This window comes from Rhinichthys klamathensis, unplaced genomic scaffold (assembly GCF_029890125.1).
Source record: "Rhinichthys klamathensis goyatoka isolate OS25496 unplaced genomic scaffold, OSU_Roscu_1.1 h1tg000181l_1, whole genome shotgun sequence".
NCBI lineage: Eukaryota > Metazoa > Chordata > Actinopteri > Cypriniformes > Leuciscidae > Rhinichthys > Rhinichthys klamathensis.
The window spans coordinates 5,933,173-5,954,186 of record NW_026606709.1 but is presented as its reverse complement, the minus strand read 5'-3'; the positions used below and the strand labels follow the sequence as shown (position 1 = coordinate 5,954,186).

Below are 21,014 nucleotides of genomic sequence, written 5' to 3'. Positions count from 1 at the left end.
ATGAACAATTTGAGAACAAAGTAGGCTATAATTTGCACGGTTGCTGTAAATCGCGTTGATTAAATCTAACGAAGCTTATCATGTCGAATGCTTTTTCCCCCTTAGTTGGTCAGAACAAAAATGGATGTTACTTACTTGTTCAGAAGACATTTTCTTATGAAAATTCTTATGTTGGTCAAACTTTCAAAAAGTGAATCTGTGATTCTGTATGACAGTATCCACACAGCGCGGTGACTGACAGCACCACTCGCCTCAAAGCACTGTGTTCATCCGCGCTGTTTCATGCCGATTTACAACCCATGTAAAGATGATAATTCCTAAACACTGCAGTTACAGATTTCGAACAGAGAGATGGCGACAAAGAGGAAAAGCTACGGACTGCAGCTTTAATAAAGGTTTTTTTCTTTTTTTTTTATACAAGTTTTGCTTTTGAATTTTTATATTTTTTTTTGTACTAATGCATGAAGTAGTAAAAGTCCCAAAGTCTCACGAAAAACAATAAATTTTCATCAAATTGTGATTGAATTACATAGAAAAAAAAGCACCGAGCGCTCTTTAATCAGTGAAGCTGTCAGTCAGTTCAGCGCAAGTTCACTGATTTTTTGTGAGCATATAGGACTGCCACTAAACAGAAACTCTTTTAGTGTTTTAAGGGATATTGGATGGTAACTTAAACACCTCAGATTGGCTATTACTTTCAACAGACATGCCTGTGATAGATTACAATATTTAACGTTGCAATCACATTGTAAATAGACGCATTTGCAGCGATTAATGCGCCAAGCTGGGGCGATTGATGAAATTCCTGGCCTGCCTATATGCGGAAAATAAACCAAGCAAAATCTAAATCTTTCTGAATCCAAATAAACTCAGGGATGGTTATCGGAAGGTTGCTGCTTTAAGCAAATAATAATCCACCTTGAGCTACCGACTTAACCCAAGTAGTATTTGCTGTACTATGTTAGTGCTACTATACAAATAAATTGAAACTGAACTGAATACATAATTGAATCTGCCATGCATCCTACATTTCTAGGGTATAGTTTGCACTTTGCATAATACATTCTTGCATTAAAAATAGCTAGATAAAATAGAATGCAGTGATCTCAAGACTTTGGCTATTTTTAAATTGACATGCTCAAAAACAGTGAGGATGCAATACAAAAGGCCAAAGACATCTGCCTGAATGTGTCTAGGTGTAGCCTGGTGCTTTAAAGAGCATCAATTTAAATAATTTTCTGAGAGGGTTTTACTGTAAAACAGCCAACTGTCAGCATACTAATTAAAACACTGCTGTACAAATATAAAAATAAACTAGCCAGCCCACCTAATCAACTTGCTGGCTGTTGGATGACTAGTCAACCATCATGACCCATATGTACTCACAAGTGACTTGTCACTACGCAACCATGTGACTAGGTAACATGCATAACATCATATCCTACATGGTTCAGTTAAAAAAAAAAGTATCAGTTTGCATCCTGCTCATTGCCTTATCTTAGGCAGCGGAATACATCTTAGATGACTGACTTGTTCACAAGAATAAAATCTGACATGTTATGCAGATTTTTAATTAGATCATTCCAAATGAATGCCAGTAGGAGACATTTTTGAAATTGATAATACCTCCACTCGATTTCATTGCTTAAATGCTTTGGTGTGCTAGACCTCTTCGTTTAATTAAATGAAATCAAGATTCATTACATTAAATGGAAACAAGTGAATAGATATATTAACAAATAAATAAATAAAAAATCTGATTGTACAATGGCCAGATTGTTTTTCCTCTGTGTGTATTTGAGTTTGTATTTAAGTGAGAGAATGTGTTGCAGCTTAATGGATCTAACTTCACTACCCACACTCCCTGCAGATGTCTAAAGATTTGATTTCACTGAATACACATTTTGCATTTCTCTCGTGGATTTATTTTTACTGTAGACACACATATCCTCGCACATACCCACCATATGCCGCGAAGACCTTTAGCCTTAACAGCAGAGCGGTTTAACATCAGCAGGTTATCCTGACCACTTGCTGTAAAACCTGCCATGACCAAGCTTTCTTTAGCTCTCCCTAATGCATTTCACACTTGCTACGAAGCAAATGTCTGACAGTTCAGATCTGTGGAACACATGTTGAATGCATGCTTGGCTTAGTACAGTGATACTGTCACTGTATGATTTGCATGATGGGTAGATTTTCTGACGACACTTCAGAGTAATACTGTACGGGTATAAAGATTTGGGCTGGTATACACTCTTAAAGATAAAGGTTCTTTATTGACATCTATGGTTCCATGAAGAACCTTTAAAATACATGGAACCTTTCCATTTTACAAAAGGTTATTTAAGTTTAGATTAATAAAATGGTTCATCAATAGCACAAAATGGTTATTCTATGGCAATGTTGTGAAAACCAGACCAAAAAATCTCAGGTTTGAACCCCATATTAGCAGTAATACTGTTTATGTTTATTATCTGAACTTTTGAAAAATTTCAATTTTTTCTTTAAATTTTCTTATTTTTCCTCTTTCTCTGCAGGACAATGATATAGTTTACTTTAATGCCAAGGATAATGTGAGTATATAATTCAACTCTTCACAGACAGACTTCAGCTCACAGACACACTTAGCGTTTCTTTCAAGCACAGATACTATATCAAACATGAATGCCGCGAGCTCTTCGGTCCAGTTATGACCATGCGTTAGTGAGCTTATGAATGAGTTATTTAAGACAGTCAAGAGATGATCAGAATGTATCTTCTCCTCGGTTGACGCACGCTTGGCTGGTGGATACACACTTTTAGTGCGCCATATATCTCAACCGCCAATTAGTGTGTGTAAAACACATGGAGGGAGCTTGTGCATTAGATTGTGTAAAAGGCGGAAAGAACAGGAAGAAGGAACATGTAGAGAAAATTAGGTTTCATCAGTGTGCAAAGCACTAGTATGGAATAGATAGAGTACCTGCCATACAAAGCGTTATAAGATGATTATATTGATAGATGAATTGGCAAGAAATTTATTTTGATATTGATATTTGATGTAAACTGTACCAAACGTTATTTATTTGTTTGAATATATTTTGTTGGGTTTTGATTAGTGACAAACTGATCTATCAGGTATTGTTATCATTTACTCATCCACGTTGTTCAAAACCCATACAACCTTTTCTTTTGTGGAACACAAAAGGTGACTCCAATTTGTGAATTTGTAAACATTCACTGATGCTCAAGAAGGCAACACGATGCATAAAGAGCTGGGGGTGAAAACTTTTGAACAGGATGATGATGTGCAAGGTCTTATTTTGGTTAAAGATTATATTTATTCATTTAGTACTGCCCTCCAGGAGCTACAGACTTACATGTTTCACAGAAGACAAAAAGAGTCACATTTACCCTAATCATCCAATAAAAAACTAAATGACACCCCCTGTTGCCTTCTTGTGCATCAGTGAATGTTTTCACCTTTTGTAATAGTTGTGTATGACTGAGTCCCTCAATTGTCCTCAGTGTGAAAATATGGATCTCAAAGTCATACATTAACAGCTGGAAAGGGTTCAAATATGCAGAAGATACTGGAAAACCAAAGAATGTGCAGGACCTGGAGGATATTTCTGAAGAAGAGTGGGGAGTTTAACTGCTCATGACAAACAAGGGACTTATTCAGGACAGTACTAAATAAAAAATAGCATGCGTTTTTTATGATCCGTATTATTTTGTTCAAATTATTAACATTGTCACAGATTCTGCAAGCTGTTAAACATTTGAGCACAACTGTGTGTGTGTTTATTATAATATATATATATAATTATAAAATAAAAAAAATATAGGCTTATTGCATTAAAAATAATATCAATCTGCTGTACCTATTATACCAGAGTTGTTTCTGTTGTTGTTTTTCCTTTCAGCTTGATGCCAATGAAACAGAAGGAAGGAAAAACCGGATCAGACCTGAATTTAAAGAAGACCCGTCATTCAAAAACCGCTTCACCTCCTACAACTATACGGGTGTGCATATCCCTACGGACATATATGACGGCTGTAAGTAACTCCCCCACCTCCCACAGACACGCTTCCATAGCGCTCTGCCGGCTCCGCCGTAACATATTATCTACTGCTGGGAATCTGATGAGATGCTCTGCTGCTGATTGCTTTGGATGTCAGTTAATAAAAGTGTGTCTTTGTGAGAGCTTTTTGAGGATAATTATATAATCTATTTGACAGCAGCAAAGACTCTCAGGGGAAACTTTTGTCAGAATAAGTGCAGGTGCGCTTGTTTGGATAAACCCACGGTATGCGTGCGCATCTATTTAAACTCTATATGTGCTTTCTCAATGGTTTTTAAGCAGGGATAGAAGGCTGGCCAAGCCATAGTGTCTCAGTTGGCCTGCTGGGATAGCGTCTTGCTCTTTGGCGTTATACGGCCCTTCCCTATTGACCTTGTCATACACACACCCATGCACACAAATGGAAGGCAAATACATTCGGGTAATTACTTTGGCCATTGTGCCCTTTGGTAAACAGAGTAGCAGGCTATTTGAAATTACATCAGGTCGGACAATTGTGCTGTGGTGAGCAGAATGTTATATGGGGGATATGCATTTGCTTGCTTTTTAAATAAAGAATACCAAATCAGACCAAGTGATGCTTCAGTCTCTAAGCAGTGAGTTAAAGTCTTTCCAACACACACTGGCAGAGGTGGCTGCCCCTGTAATTTAAGAAGGGAGTTTCCTTGTCACTTGTCTTGTAATTGTATACCATTTTATGCAATTATCTGTGAGTCATTTCCTAATCCTATATTGCTATTTCTAATTTTATGTGTGAGTCATTTACAAAGGCTTTTTGGGTAGGGTTGTTTCATCTGGTTATCTGTAGTTGTGAGCTTGTTGGTTATTAATTATTTGTTAATTTTGTGATTCAAGCACGTGTTTTGGGCCTTTAAAGACTTAGGGATCCCCCAGACTCAGTAAATAATATTATTATATTCAGGAATGTAATTCTTCTGTTTATATTGATTTCCACATTTTCCAACCTGAGAAGTATGACCCACGTAAAATACATAAATCCGAGAATTTTTTTTTTTTGCTGTGTTTGCTTAATTAGGCCGTGAGACAGAGGGTTGATTGGTACCATTTTGAGGGATTAAACCGCATGGTGATTTTTGTGTAGGTATGACCCTGTATTTGAAAAATGTGTGATAGCATTAGATTCAAGGTAGTTTTTGGTTACGGAGGACGATTTTCAAACATATGTCAAGAAAAAGGATAAATTAATTTGTCTTTAAATAAATTTTAAATTTTATAAAATTTTTAATAATTTTTTATAATTTTTTATAAATTTTTATTTTTTAAATTTTAAAATTATTAATTTGTGTTGATTTCTAATGAAAGCTACCATGGATTGGATGCTATCACACATTTTCCAACACTAGAGATGTGTACCTTCATGAAAATCAAAAAGAAATTTAATCCCTCAAAATGGTACCGGTAGCCCAAATTTGGGGTCCCGTCTCATGGCCTAAATATACATTTATAAATACAAGAAATACATGTAGTGCCTATATAAAATGCAGCATTTTTGTTCTTTCTCAAATTCACGTGATTTACTTGGGTCATCCTTCTCTGGTTGGAAAATACGGAAATCATAGAATACTGTATTATTATTATAATTTATTATTATTATTATTATTATAGCTGATCACATACCTGTATATTAAAAGTAAATATTAATATTTAAAATAGGTTTTTGTCATTGAGGTCTTGAGGGATATTTGGATATGCAAATAGAAACATTATTTTTTTGTGAATAATGACTTCAGCTTTGCACATCTTTTACAAGTCGCATACATACTTTTTATATAATTTTTGCTGATTTGTTTGCCATTTCTTTGCCATTCATGTTAATTGTATGGATAAGATGAGCAGGAAAATCTGCAAAATAACTTCTAATAAATAGGCTGAGTAAATGATGGCAGAATTCTCATTTCTGGGTGAACTTTAAACTTTAATATTTACTGTAATAGTGGGAGAGATGGAAAATAACCAAGTGACAGAAAGAGACATAGATGGGAGGCAAAAAGGCTAGAGCTGTAATTGCTGTGGTCTTGGGTCTGACCTGACCTTGTGCCAGAAGGAAACATGATACGTGTGTAGAATCGAGCTTGTGGCCAGACTCATACTCTGTGCTGAAACACAGTTGTGTGTGAGTAATGTCCAAAATTACTGGAGTGTCTATATGTCCATTAATTCCAAAGGTTGTTCACTCTATGTAAGGCAGTGAGAACCTAGTGGCTTTTCTACAGCGACCCTAAAAGCAAGGTTTGCACGCATCAACCTCTATCAAACACTCAAAGACCACAAATAGCCTTAAACCACCGGCACACACACACACACACACACACACACACACACACACACACACACACACACACAGAAATAACACGGATCTGCCACTCCCGCCGGGGAGAAAATTGGATTTCCGTGGATAAAGTAGTACATCGTTTAGGGGTTGCTAAGGGGGGGTGGGAGATCCCCCTCTGCCAGAGTCAGCCAACACCAAAAAAAAAACGTAACAATGATTAAGAGAGACAATTCACAGTGGGTGCCAGCAAATTTCCTCTCCTTCACATCCAAAAGGATGGATGTAATAAGTGGAGGTTGAGGAAATAATCAATACTTCAAATTAAATTACTTCAGAGATATTTTATTTCACAATTTTTATTTAAAAACCAAAATGGTTAGATTCAATTTGGATGGATGGATGGATTGATAGATGGATAGATAGATAGATAGATATTTGTTCATAATATTTGAAATCAATTTTGAACATGACCTGATTTATTGTGCAAGCTGCAATTTCTCTCTAGTCATTGATCAGGTTTGTGTATTTTTTTGGAGAAAAAAGCTTAAGAAAATGTGCCTTGCATGCTTCATTTCCTCATTTCCTTCCTCTCTTTTCTTTTCTCAGCCCTGCCCTCTCGCCTCTGTTGCATGCCAGCCAATAAAAATAAAGTTATGGTTGTTATAACACAGAATTTTTCATGCTTCATTACAATAACTGTTGACACACAGGCTGTCTTCTCACCTGATTAGCATATCTCCACTAGCACTTCTGACTGCCTATCAGCACGCAGCCTTTTCAGAAGCAAAATGTTTGATAGGATGATTATAGGTTTCCATGGTTCCCTTAGTCATGATGTAATAAAGTCAATCAGCTTGTTTGCGGCTGAGGAGATGAAGAGCTCTCAGTGTACAGCGCAGAATCATTCTGTTAACAGCGGTTGAGGTGAGGGTAAATTACACCTCTTTCTGTCTCTCCTCCTCTCTCTGGACTCTATAAGTCACTATAAGCACCATGACCTCTGTAAATAGATTCAAGTATTCAAAGTATGACCGTGAATCATGTGTTGTGATAAAGGTAAAGGGAATGTAATAATTTAACTAAATCAGTAAAATATTAATCAATACATTGTGTGTTATTGCCTGTGTACTCCAGCCACCATTGTTTTGAATGAGCTGAACTGGACTGAAGCATTGGAAGATGTCTTTAAGAAAAACCGAGAAGAGGATCCAACGCTACTATGGCAAGTGTTTGGCAGTGCTACTGGATTAGCTCGCTTTTACCCAGGTAAGTGCTTGTGTCGGTTTAATTCAGAACTATTCACACATGCACATTACAATCAGAACTCTCACACACACACGCACAGCCTCCTCCCTCCCTTTGCAAGACTCTGCTGTCTCTAATTGGTAAACATAGCATGTAGTCCCAGCTCAAATTACACCAAATTTTCATAACAAATTATAAGATCAAATATCTCAGCAGAGGGCTCATTGTATTCTTCTGAAATTTAATGATGACAGAGGAGAAAAGTAATGAGGTGCTCAATTCATTTTCATTACTTTCAGAAAAAAAAAAAAACCTGGTGCATATAAACCGTGCATTAGCCACTGTTGAACCTCTATCCCTTAATGGCTTTATAAGAGTTTGTTGTGTGTTGAGGAATAATTCAACCAAAATTATGTCACTCTCATGTTTTACCAAATCTGTGTGACTTTTTTTTCTTTTTCTTTTGTATAGCACTAAATATGAATTTTGGAAGAATTTTCTCACTATCCTTTTTTTAATATAATAAAAGTGAGTGGGAACTGGGGCTGTCAATCTTCAAAAAAGGACGCAAAAAAGCATAAAAGAGGTCCGTAGGACTTCTGAAGCCATTCAAACACCTTTGTGAGAGGAACAGATCAAAATGATTCACTGGCAATCTTCCACTCCACTGGGCTGTTAACAGTTGCAGTCCGATCATTGAATCGTTGAACTGGAGAAAACCAGATCATTGAATGAATCAGTCAGACTGGGTTTGTGAACCAGATTCATTGACTCAGAAGAATGATTCACAAATAGGGCATCGCTACTTCTCGCATGAACTCTTATGAATGCGACATGCAGAGCAAATGTCAGTATTTTCAGGTAAAAACTTAACATCAAAACATTTTAGTGTGTTCTTCTATTACAGACTTGGGATATAGTGCACAAGTTGTATTCTTTTACTATGATTTTTTTATTTATTTTTTATTTTGGGGCTTAACTGCCTTAAGCCGGGTGCACACTGTACAATTTTGGCCACAATTTGACTGTCTGAGACAAATATAGCAAAGCCTAAAAGATTCCTCTGATCCTAGGCTAAAATCTTAAATTTTTGATCGTTAGTTTAACGTTCACCTACAGCCGATTAATAACCGTAATAACCGACGAAATTCTGGCAGTGTCAGAAGATTTGACTCGCAGTCCTGCACTGTGACTTCGACGACGACGACCGTCAAATTGTCTTCATTTTTTTAAGACAAGCCATGATCAAAATTAACGTTAGAGATTTTTTTTTGTAGCCGCCATTTCAATCCCACGTGTTTTCTTGTGTGTGTCCGTTAATCCATTAATGACAACTGAGATCTTACAGTGTGACTTGGCATACAGCAAGGATCATGTTCGTACAGTCTGACAAGCAGAAATCGTAAAGGGCTATTATAAATCGCACCCGGCTTTAGTCCTCATTTAGTTTTATTATATTGACCGGAGAGGCTGGGATAGTCTTCAGAAATTCAACTTTAGTATTCCACTGAAGAAAAAAGTAATACAGGATTTTGAACAACATGAGTGAGTTCTCATTTTTTGGGTGAACTATTCCTTTAAGAATAAAATGTGGGCCCCAAACCATTGATTGTCTCCTTATAGATACATGCATGCCTATAAATTATTGATGTTCTTGTAAACCTCAATTCATTATAGCTGGCAGAACACTGGTCGATTACTTTGTTACGGCCAAATCACAGTGTCTCAGACTATCTGCTGGCACTTACAGCTGTGATCCACTCACTAAATGTCAAAACGTGGGATGCCATTTATGAAGAAACATGTCTTGTTAGATGTTCAGCTGTGATAGTCACAGATGAGCACCCTCTTTTGCACCAGGTTATTTTCTCAGTTAAAGGGACAAATCGAAGCTGAAATTCTACTGGGGCCACCAAGGCCCTTTTTTCCACATGTCGGCTTACTGCAGTCAATATAAACCACAAACCACCCCCCACCGGATACAGAAACAGGTTTCTAGTGAGGTTCGCTGATGTGCTCACGACATAGATGTGACAAATCAAATGGAGTTTGAGATCAGGGGTCATTCATATTTCCATATCCTGTCTCTGTCCATTCAGCTTCCCCTTGGATGGATGCCAGGAAAACACCCAGTAAAATCGACCTGTACGATGTGCGCCGGCGACCTTGGTACTAATATGCGCTTCTGTGTGTGTGCTCTGAATTCTTTTTCATTTGTTCCCCTTTTATATTGAACCTTCTAGTCTTTGTTCTCTCAGTTTAAAATTCTCCTTGAAAGAGATCCAGAATATTTCTTTCTTTGTATCCAGGTATGTTCAAGGTGCGGCTTCGCCCAAGGACATGCTGATTCTTGTTGATGCGTGAGTATTATTTGCTTTTTAAATTATGAAAATTATAAATCTTCACTTGAATTGTTCTTTCCTTTCCTCGCAAACCTGTAACAAATCCTTCCCTCGCGTGTCAAAATGACCCGAAGCATAAAATTATAGCCCAAAACTCTTTTCTTTTGGTCCAGAAAACTTATATCATTTCATTTTTATAATATTAGGGGGTTTTTTAATGCAATTTTTTGGAGATTTTTTATTAATTTTATTTCATGTACCTTTAAATTTCTAGATTTTATCAATAAATAATATAATTTAAGCACATTCTTCACATTCTTTCAGCTTAAATTCAAAATAACCCCAATACGTGCAGTAATCATCTCAAATCAGCTCAAACGTCTGGTTCCCTGAGAAGGGAATGACACGCTGCGTCCCTATGACGTCACTGTGGGGAATCCCTTCAGCGTCAGCGCTCCTGAAGTCACATGTGCAACTTAGTCCAATCCTGATTGGTGCAACGTCATCCCGTGACGCGTGCCGGCGGAATGCAGAAGTTATAAAGGGAGCCGGCATCACAGTTGCTGTCAGCCTTCTGATCGGCTGAAGCAAGCCGCTCTCAGGTGTGCAGAAGTATGGCAGAGGGACGCAGCGTCTCGTTCCCTTCTCGGGGAACCATGGTTACATGGGTAACCTGAGACGTTCCATTTCGAGGGAACTCACGCTGTGTCGCTTTGACAACACTTTGGGGAACGATATGCCCACTTCGCCATGCTGACGAAAGTCTGTCCCGGTGTGAAATGAGGCACATCTCAGGACATGATTGCTTGAGACCCCGGGGTCGCCGGAAGGTCCAAGCTGTAGAATCCATCAAAGGTGTGTGGTGAGGACCACCCCGCCGCATCACATACATCTTGGAATGATGCTCCCGACTACAGAGCCTTTAAAGAAGCCATGCTTCAGGTGGAATGAGCTCTAACTGACAGAAGTGAGGGCAGCCTGCTCACCTCAAAAGCCATATTAATAGCTTCAACGATCCACCTGCTTATGGTCTGTTTAGTAGCCGGGCAGCCCTTCTTAGGGTGCCCGAAGCATAGCAAAAACTGGTCAGATTTTCTCCACTGGGATGTCTTCCTTACATTCATCTCAGGGGCCCTGACCGGGCAAAGCGACTTGGGCTTCTCTTGTTCCTCCGACACTTGAGGAGGATGGAAGGCCTGGAGGACAACTGGCCGGACCACATTAAAGGGCACCTTAGCTACATACCCAGGTCTTGGGTAAAGAATACATTTTACTCCCCACGGAGAAAATTTTAGGCAGGAGGGAGCAACCGAAAAGGCCTGTAGATCTCCTATTCTTTTGAGAGATAGCATAGCAAGCAGAAACGCCATCTTTAAGGCGTATTATATATATATATATATATATATATATAATAAGGCGTATTATATATAGAGAGAATCTTCCCTTGGGCCCATGTTACGACCCCTCTCAGATTTGTCTGATGCCGTGTCCAGAGGCTCGAAGGGTGCCAAGGATAACCCTTCTAATACTACGTCTAGATCCCATGTGGGGACTCTAACCTGAGCCGGAGGCCTCACCCTTCGAGTACCACGAAGGAAACGAGAAATAAGATGATGCCTTCCTTGCCACTTGTCTGATGCCGTGTCCAGAGGCTCGAAGGGTGCCAAGGATAACCCTTCTAATACTACGTCTAGATCCCATGTGGGGACTCTAACCTGAGCCGGAGGCCTCATCCTCCGAGTACCACGAAGGAAACGAGAAATAAGATGATGCCTTCCCAGTGAGTTGCCATCCAGAGAAACATGGAAAGCAGCCACTGCTGCCACATACACCTTTAGTGTAGAGGGGGAAAGGCCGTCCGAGAAACGACCCTGCAAGAACTCCAGCACTGAAGCCACTGGGCAGTTAACTGGGTCCATTTGGTGTTCTGTACACCATGAAGTGAATACTATCCACTTCAGCGCATATAGTTTCCTTGTGGAGGGAGCTCTAGAGTTTAAGATGGTCTCCACTACCTCAGTAGAGAGACCGACATTCAGGAACTGATCCCCCTCAGGGGCTAGACCCATAATTTCCATATCTCCGGCCGGGGGTGAAATATTGTGCCCTCGGCCTGGGTTAGAAGGTCCCTCCTGATGGGCGTCCAAGAGGGCTATCAGGTCCGAAAACCAAACTCGGGCCGGCCAGCAATGGGGCTACTAATAAGACTTGGTCCCCGCCCTGGCGAATTTTCTCTAGAACTCCCGGGAGCAGAGCGATCGGGAGAAATGCATACAGCCGAAGCCTCGGTCATGGCTGTACCAAAGCATCCAGTCCGAGAGGGGCTGGAGAAGTGAGGGAAAACCAGAGGGGACAATGTAAGTTCTCTTGAGACGCAAACAGGTCCACGTCCGCCTGGCCAAACTTCCTTCAAATTAACTGCACCGTGTTGGGGTGCAGCCTCCATTCCCCGGGCCACAGCCCCTGCCTCGACAGGACGTCTGCTCCCACATTTAGATGGCCTAGAATATAGATTGCTGTCAGCGAGAGAATCTTCCCTTGGGCCCATGTTACGACCCCTCTCAGATTTATCTAGGAGCTAGAGGAGCAACATTAAAGAAACATGGCAAAACTGTGGAAATAACAGTATGTGGCAAGAAACTTGGAGCGAACACCAACTGTCAATGAAAAAAATACATTTATTATATAAATAGGAAAAAAAAAACTATTAACAATGAAATGAATGCACAACAATATGGAGGCTGGAAGCCACCCACAAAATGTACAATTTACAATAAGGAAAACAAAAACAAATAATGAATAAGTAAGATTAAACTAAGCAAATTAGCCACAAAGGAAAAAGGGGACTCAAGTGATGCCAAAAGAAAGAAAGAAACAAAAGAAAAGAATCCTAACTCATTTCAAAACCTCTTACCTAGCTAATAAAAAAAAAGAAAGAAAATAATTATTTCTTCAGCGCCAAGCGCCGTATTCTTCCCTATTCTAACTAACACAAACAAAACATACAATGGGTGGCGTTCACCTCTTACCTGGGGTTTCTATACACAGATTAATCTAGATGTTGCACAATGGAAGTCGTACGACATCTTCCCTATCCCCATTCCCTGGAGCAAAAGGTAAACAAAGAGCGCGAGCTCTACACAGGTCGGAAAACAAACGCCATCCAAAAATTAATCGAACAAAGTAATAAACCAAAACTTAAACACAAACTAGCATAAGCAAAATAATCAAATCAAACGAGTCCCAAACGAAAACAAAACACAATGACAGCAAAACCAGAACCAAAACGGGACTCCCTTCCACTCTTCTCCAGCGGCATTTTAACTGGCAGCGAGAACGTTACGGACAGCGGATAGGTTGACGTCACATCCCTCAATGATGACTGACAGTCTCCTGAGCCAATCAGCGAACGAGGAAGGACGGCCTAAGAGATCGATAGCAAGAGAGAGAGAGAGAGAGAGAGAGAGAGAGAGAGAGAGAGAGAGAGAGAGAGAGAGAGAGAGAGAGAGAGAGAGAGAGAGAGAGAGAGCAGGAAAACAAACACAAACTCCCACAAAATACCTACGCACGTAACAGCCCATAAGAGAATCTGATGTGCCAGTCTGCACAGGGGGCACAATCTCAGACCCCCTTGATGGTTTATATATGAGACCACCGACGTATTGTCTGTTCTCACTAGAACATGATGGCCTCTGAGGTCTGGGAGAAAGTGCCTTAAGGCTAGCAGTACCACTAACATCTCTAGACAATTTATGTTGCAAGATAGATGATGTTCCCTCCATAGACCCTGGATTGAGTGGCCCTTCATCACTGCCCCCCACCCTGTGCAGGACGCATCTGTCGACAATATTTTGCGCTGACATGGTGTTCCTAACACAGGACCTTGGGCTAAGAACCAAGCTTTCTTCCACATGACCAAGGAACGAAGGCACCTGCGCATAACCTTTATAATGCTGAAAGGGTTGCCCCTCGGGGAGAACTCCTTGGTTCTGAGCCACCACTGTAGTTGTCTCATGTGCAGCAGGCCAAAAGGTATCATGTTGGACGCTGCCGCCACAAGCCCTAACAGTCTCTGGAACTGTTTTACAGTGATGCGTTGGCCTAGCTTTTTTCTGGACACCATGGCCAAAATCAACTCGATACAAGCAGGAGACAGTTGTCCCCGCATCGTGACCAAGTCCCACATCACTCCTAAATATGTCATCCTTTGGACAGGAGTGAGCACGCGTTTTTTCGCGTTGAGCCTCAGCCCCAAACACCTCATGTGGTCGAGCACGACATCTCGATGCCGTGCCACAATTTCCTGAGACTGAGCTAGTATCAACCAGTCGTCTATATAGTTGAGAACTCTTATACCCTGCAGTCTGAGTGGCGCCAGGGCTGCGTCCATGCACTTCGTGAAGGTGCGTGGGGATAGTGTTAGGCCAAACGGAAGAACCCAATACTGGTACGTTTTGCCCCCAAAAGCGAAACTCAGGAACTTTCTGTGTTCCGGTAGGATGAAGATATGGAAATACGCATCTCTTAGATCTATCATCACAAACAAGTCCTCAAACTTGATTTGGCTCACGATAATGGGAATCATTAGCATCTTGAACTTGAATCTCCTCAGAGATTGGTTCAAGTGACGAAGATCAATGGGACGTAACCCTCCATCCTTTTTTGGAACTATAAAGTACCTGTAGAACCCGGTGTTTCTCTCTGCGTGAGGAATGAGATATATGGCCTCCTTCGCCAGAAGAGACTGAACTTCCTGCTCCATAATCTGCATGCGTTCGGGGGTTACCACTGTTTTGAGAATTCCCTTGAATTTCGGTGGTCGAGCCCCGAACTGAAGTCTGTACCCTTTGTGAATGGTACGCACTACCCACTGAGATATATTGGGTAGCACTTCCCAGGCATGCAGGAAATTTGCTAGCAAAACCAGCCTCTTGGGGCTGGTATTCGGAGTATCTTGAAGAGCAACTTCGGTGTCCTGAAGCAAATTCCCGGCAGGAACTAACCAAACAAATTTTTCTACAGGCCTCTCTATGGAGAACGAACTCTCCGCGACCGCTATTTTCTTCTTGACGAGCAGAAGTTGAGGATTGTGTTCGTCAGAAACCATTGCGCCCCGAAGCGCCGTGAGTGGCGGGATTAACAAATCGATTTCCTGAGGGCTCCGCGGAGGAGTGTGTGTAATTCGCTCCACCCCCGGAGGGGGCGCCCTCAGAGGCCTGATCTGACCATCAGGACCTCTTTCCCGAAGCCCGTCAGAATAACAGTTCTCAAATCCGTTTTATGACTCACGGGCATGAGAGTATTGCCTCGAGCCCTGAGATCGTTGTGGAGGGGCTCAATTAGCAACACTCTCTTTCTGCCTATATCTGTACGAGGAGCTAGACGTACTTGGCTGGGGCTGTCGCTTGGCAGCAGCAACAAACTAACAACAAACTATTTGCACAACAAACCAGTGTGTTTATGATTACAAAAATAAATGAAAATAATACGATAACATATCAAATTGCAAAATAATACGATTTCTCATGACACTGTATCGTCAGGAAATCAATATGAATGGCTTGCTTATGGTTGTCTCAGCATATTTAAATTCCAGCATTTTTTTCCCCCAAAAAAATTCTGTCGTCATTTAATTGCTGTAATATTGTTAAATGATAACAGAGTTTACATTTTTGGATGAACTATCTCTTTAACTGGCATTAACTGGTATTTGTATTGGGTGTGTTGCAGGAGTGGAAGTGTGTCTGGACTGACCCTTAAACTGATCCGAACTTCTGTCAGTGAAATGCTGGAGACACTTTCCGATGATGATTATGTCAATGTTGTCCATGTAAGTATGATCATATGCTATGTGGGCACACTGCAAAGTTTTGGCTGTGACAACTGTAGGACTCATAACATGTACTTGCAATAGTTTATATACATAGTAGTATATAGTATATAGTTTCTCATTCTGCTTTTCACAGTCCCTCGCATACATTTCCATACTTTTCAGAGCTATTCTGGAACTTTGTGTTGCAGTGGTACTATTTTTAGGATGTCACTTTTGCTGTAATATTCCTAATTTGCATTATAGTTTGTTAGCTAATTTGTAAGCTTGGATAGCGGCAATTTAACATCTGTTATATGAGTAGCCTATACATGAATAGCAATATTTGTAGCAACATTTTGGCATCTCATAACTTTAAACAAGCAAGATTCTATTGACAAAGAAGCTATCTTTTTTTCTTTACTGTTGTTAGAGGAGTAGTTCACTCAGAAATGAACAATTTGTTTTATTCGCTGTTCTTCATGTCGTTAAAAACCCACGTAGATACCTTTCTTCCAAGAAAGATGCAGTACAGCTGAGCTGTCAGATTCTAAAAAATTGTAAGCAATTAGCAACTAGATGTTCAGTTTGGTTCTGCACAAACTGTGGGAATAATAAACGTTGTTTTTCACTGCTTGAAGTTTTCATGACTTATAATGGTTGCAGAAAGTGCTTGTTACTAAAAGAAAAATGTGTATAAATGACAAACTGTCTACAGAATGGGATTAAAATCTCAGAAAACTGTGACAACCGTATTTAGCTGCAGCTGTACAGTAAAAATGGAACAAGACATTGTTACTCTGGATTCAATTTAAAGTGAGGAGTTTCTATAGTTTGTGGGTTGCAGGTTGCTGTGTGGTGTACAGTAACAACAGCATGTGTGTGTGTGTGTGTGTGTGTGTGTGTAAGAGAGAGAGTGAGACATAGGAGTTGTAATGAAATATGGATCTGGCTGCAGCTTGCCACTTGAAAACAGGCGCTTAATGAAAAGGCTGTTTCTGGGCTCTGTGTGCTGAATTGAAAATGGCTGGACAAAGTGAAGGGAAGAGATCAGGCTGAGTGAGAAAGAGAAGGCCAGAGAAAAAAGGGAGGAAATTGCTATATATCATTCCTCTCGGAAGGAGCCTCCAATCCATCTTGGCTAGCTGATCTTTTACTCGGGTTCTGCCTGTTTGTTCTTAACTTATTTTTCCTCTGACCAAAGGAGCTCACAGGATGCTCATGTCCAAACCTGCATGCTTGTTGTGGAGGTTGTTATTTCTTAAAGGGATAGTTCACCGAAAAATTAAGATTTTGTCATTATTTACTTACTCTCGTGATATTTCAAACATGAATAGCTTCTTTCCCCATGCTCTTTTTCTTTCAATTGCAATGAACAAGGACTGACACTTTCAAGCTTGAAAAATAATGCCGATCCAGAAACCATAAACTGATATAAAAGTGGTACATATTTTGTGTGAGAAACTCAAGTCGTTATTCACTGAAAATATTGACATCAGCTCTAGCTTTGCTTGAAGTCTTCACTAGAGAAATGGCGATGTCTCTGATTCATGACTGAGTGATTCTTTTGAGTTAAAATAATTGAATGATCTTACAAATCACAGTGATCTGATTCTCGAGTTCATCTCATTTGAAAAATTGTGAATAATGACTACTTCTGCTCACACAAACTTGTTGCATGAATTTATTAGACTTGGAACAAAGTTCACAAGTTGAATGGACCACTTTTACGATGCTTTTATTGTGCTTTTGTTAAAGGAATAGTTCACTTCAAAATGAACATTCTGTCATCATTTACTCACCCTCAAGTTGTTTCAAAACTGAATGAATTTCTTTCTTCTGCTGAACACAAAATAAGATATTTTGAAGAATGTCAGTAACCAAACAGTTGATGTACCCTATTGACTTCCACTGTAGGGAAAAAAAAAATACCATGGAAGTCAATGGGGCCCATCAACTGTTTGGAGAGAATTTTAATTTTGAAGTGAACTTTTCCTTTAAGCTTGAAAGCTTCAGTCTCCATTCATTGTAATCTCATGGAAAAGAGTAGCAAAAAGAAAGCTATACAGGTTTGAAATTATAAATCACATTCATTTTTTGCACTCAGGGTGATATTGCCCCAAAAAATCATGCTTGGTATCATACATTTTTTATTCTTCAGTAAATAAAGTTTGATTAATTTATTGTGTTCACTTTTGAAATTGGATTTTGAGGTTTTCTTGCATTGGGGAATCACTGTTCCGATAAAGGATTAGCTCTGAGAGATCTGTCAACAGGATTCGCTTCAGGGAACGTATGCCAATGAGAGTGTAGCATTGTGTTATGCGATTGCGTACTGTATGTGTGTGAGTGTGCTTGTGTGTATTTGAGCGAGAACAGAAAGAGGCTGTGCCCACAGTCACATAAATGCATTAGTTTGATACCCAAAGATCAAATTTGGTATGTGTTTGTACAGATCAGTAGTTTGAGAGCATCTGCAGTTTTAAATAAAAGGGCTATGTGGGCATTATGGGTAGACTAATCATTGTGTTGGCTGAATCTATAAATCTATAATATGGTGGTAGTGATTTGTTTTTAGACTGTTGATCACCAGTGTACACAATATAAATATACAATATAAATCACTAACTACCAAACTACCATATGGTAGCTGTTATGCTTTCTGAATTGGGAAAGTGAGGAGGATTAGGATCGGTATATACAGTTGTAATGATTTTAGCCATGCAGGACAAATACATTATCTGATCATTTCAGTTGTAAGTAAAATTTAGACTTCCTTCATGCACATTTGTATACATTTTGCTTGATAAACAACTTATTTCACAAGAGATGTTATACATTCCTGCCAAGTCAGGAAGAACAACAAGACTTGGAAGGAAAATATGTTGTAATGCAGGCTGTGTTTGGAATTTAATACTAGTGTGCTCATTTTGGCCTACAGCACAGTACATATGTACACAATATGCTGTTACACAATAATCTATTATACTGTACTGGATGTGTGTATGTATGCAGCAAGGGGGCTCTCGACTGTCTCTTACAAACAAATGTTGCTCATTTTAACAGGACTTTGTAATATGATGCCACATATACAATATCAATAACCCAAGAATTTCATAAATCTTCATACAATTTTGAAAAGCCAACTGAAGTTAAAGGAAAGTGAGATTTGGTCATTCGTGTAAAACTGTGTAAAATGCATTAATGCATGGCCAAGTATACATGAAATACATGTATTGTATACATGTATTACATATACATATGCAAATAAATTAAATCAAAATTCAGTATATCAATTCGTCAAATTCAGAAATGCAATCAAGTTGACTAAATTCATTGCTTTGCACAGTTAAACAAATAATCAGAATATATTTAAATTATTATCAAAGCACATATTCTCACCATTAACACCATTAATTATGCTGCATAATTGCAAGTTTATATTTATATTAAAATATTCAAGGCTAAATGAAGACAAGTGATGCAAATGCATGCTTTTTTTTTCATAGATTGCATAGCCAAATTCAGCCTTTTGTCTTAACACAGGAGCTATAATCATTATAGATGGTGCATATCCATGCAAATGTGACATTTATAGTGAAGGCAAGGCAAAGGAAATATGACATATTATAAACAGTCTTCCTCTTTACTGGTCAGCTGAAGTGTCTCTAATTTCAGTCATTGTCCGAATACATATTTGATTAGTTATTTATGAAGGCAAATATTGGATCAAGGTTATTGTTATTGATGCTCATTAGGGCAGTGCTGTGGCAACCGCCATTGAATTGTTCAAGGATACTACCAGATTCATCATTTCGATTGACTTATCTGTGGGGCGGATTTTCATCGGAAATTATTGACTAGTGTAATTGACTTGGAGCATGACAAACAATTTGAATGGTGAACGTAAGATTAAGGCTTTAAATTGGTCCCTTGAGGTTACTCTGGTTTTAAGAGGTGGATGTCATGCAGGAAAAGTGTTTCCAACCTTCGTCTGGTTGGAGATGAACAATGGAATAAGAGTCTCAGTTTATGAATCAGTTTTTTTTTTTCCTCTCTGTAAAATGTTTATGAGCTCTTCACAATGAGAATGATCTGGAGGCTCCCTAAAGCTCAGTGATTGTACAATCGCTGAGCTTTAAGAAGCCTCCGGAGCTGAAGTTGAGTTATGGTAATGGGCGTTTCGTTTCATGCGCTGTTAGCGGTAGACCAATCACAACATACTGGGCCATCTGGCCAATCAGAGCAGAGTAGGCTCGCGGAAAGGAGGGGTTTAGAGAGACTAAATCTTCGGACGAGTTGTTTGAGAATCATTGAAAAATGTGGTGATGTGCAATGTATATTATGAGAAAATTAACGTTTTTTTTTTTTTTTACCTTTGATGCATGTAAACATGTAGGAGACCTCCAAAACAAAATTAGGAACCTTAAAATGGCATAATAGGGGCACTTTATCAGATCTTTATTTACACAGCGGTATGAATCTGACAATCACAGCAGTCGGCTTTTTATTCTTGCAATTAATCAAATTGTTATCAGTAAATATGTATACCCTTAATTATGCTGCATACATATATACACATACATATAATTATATATATACAGATATTACAATAATTTAAACTAAAATAATAAATGAAAATTAACTATTGGTTTTATAACCATGTCATAAGTATAATACACTGACTAAATTTCACATTTCATGATGCACTGTGTTATTAATCAAATCATTAGAATTTAATCAAGTTGTTATCAGAGCAATTATGCTGCATAGTGTTTGTAATATATATATATATATATATATATATATATATATATATATATCATTATACCTATTTATGTTATATAACATAACATATATGTTCTGTCTGAATACTCGTCTGTCTGATTGGCTGGAAGGTGTGCAATAAAACCGTTTAATGCGCAGGTAGTTCCTAGTCAGTTTAATCACCGTTCTATAGTTTGATTATAAACATTTAACATACACTATGCCTACATTTTATGTAAAATCAATTCATCTTTCAATGAGATTTTTTTTTTTTTCATGAGTTTTTAATTCATGAACTTTCGTGACAGTTCGTCATTCTTGCTAAATAGACAATTTTTGGATGATATACAACCCCTCTGGTTCACATTCGGGTTATGATTATTACTGTATAGAAGCAGTTGTCTATTTTTTTTTTCTTATTTCTCAATAGGAGTTTTAGAAGAAGGGCATTTTAATGCTTATCTTAAACATAACTGAAAACTTATTTAAGT

General features: G+C 38.9%; 1 protein-coding gene across 3 annotated transcripts in view; it reads left to right on the top strand.

The window, feature by feature from the left end:
- Nucleotides 1–21,014, top strand: part of LOC130094860 (voltage-dependent calcium channel subunit alpha-2/delta-1) — a 146,224-nt gene that overhangs the window by 61,860 nt on the left and 63,350 nt on the right. For 2 of the 3 annotated variants that reach the window (XM_056261391.1, XM_056261390.1), the window contains exons 5-10: nt 2,541–2,576; nt 3,909–4,041; nt 7,495–7,626; nt 9,705–9,774; nt 9,915–9,965; nt 15,678–15,777. In XM_056261391.1, coding sequence (XP_056117366.1) covers nt 2,541–2,576; nt 3,909–4,041; nt 7,495–7,626; nt 9,705–9,774; nt 9,915–9,965; nt 15,678–15,777 — 522 coding nt within the window. Of the gene's footprint in view, nt 1–2,540; nt 2,577–3,908; nt 4,042–7,494; nt 7,627–9,704; nt 9,775–9,914; nt 9,966–15,677; nt 15,778–15,913; nt 16,175–21,014 lie in introns of those variants that run through there. The other variant, XM_056261392.1, reaches the window with a different exon arrangement.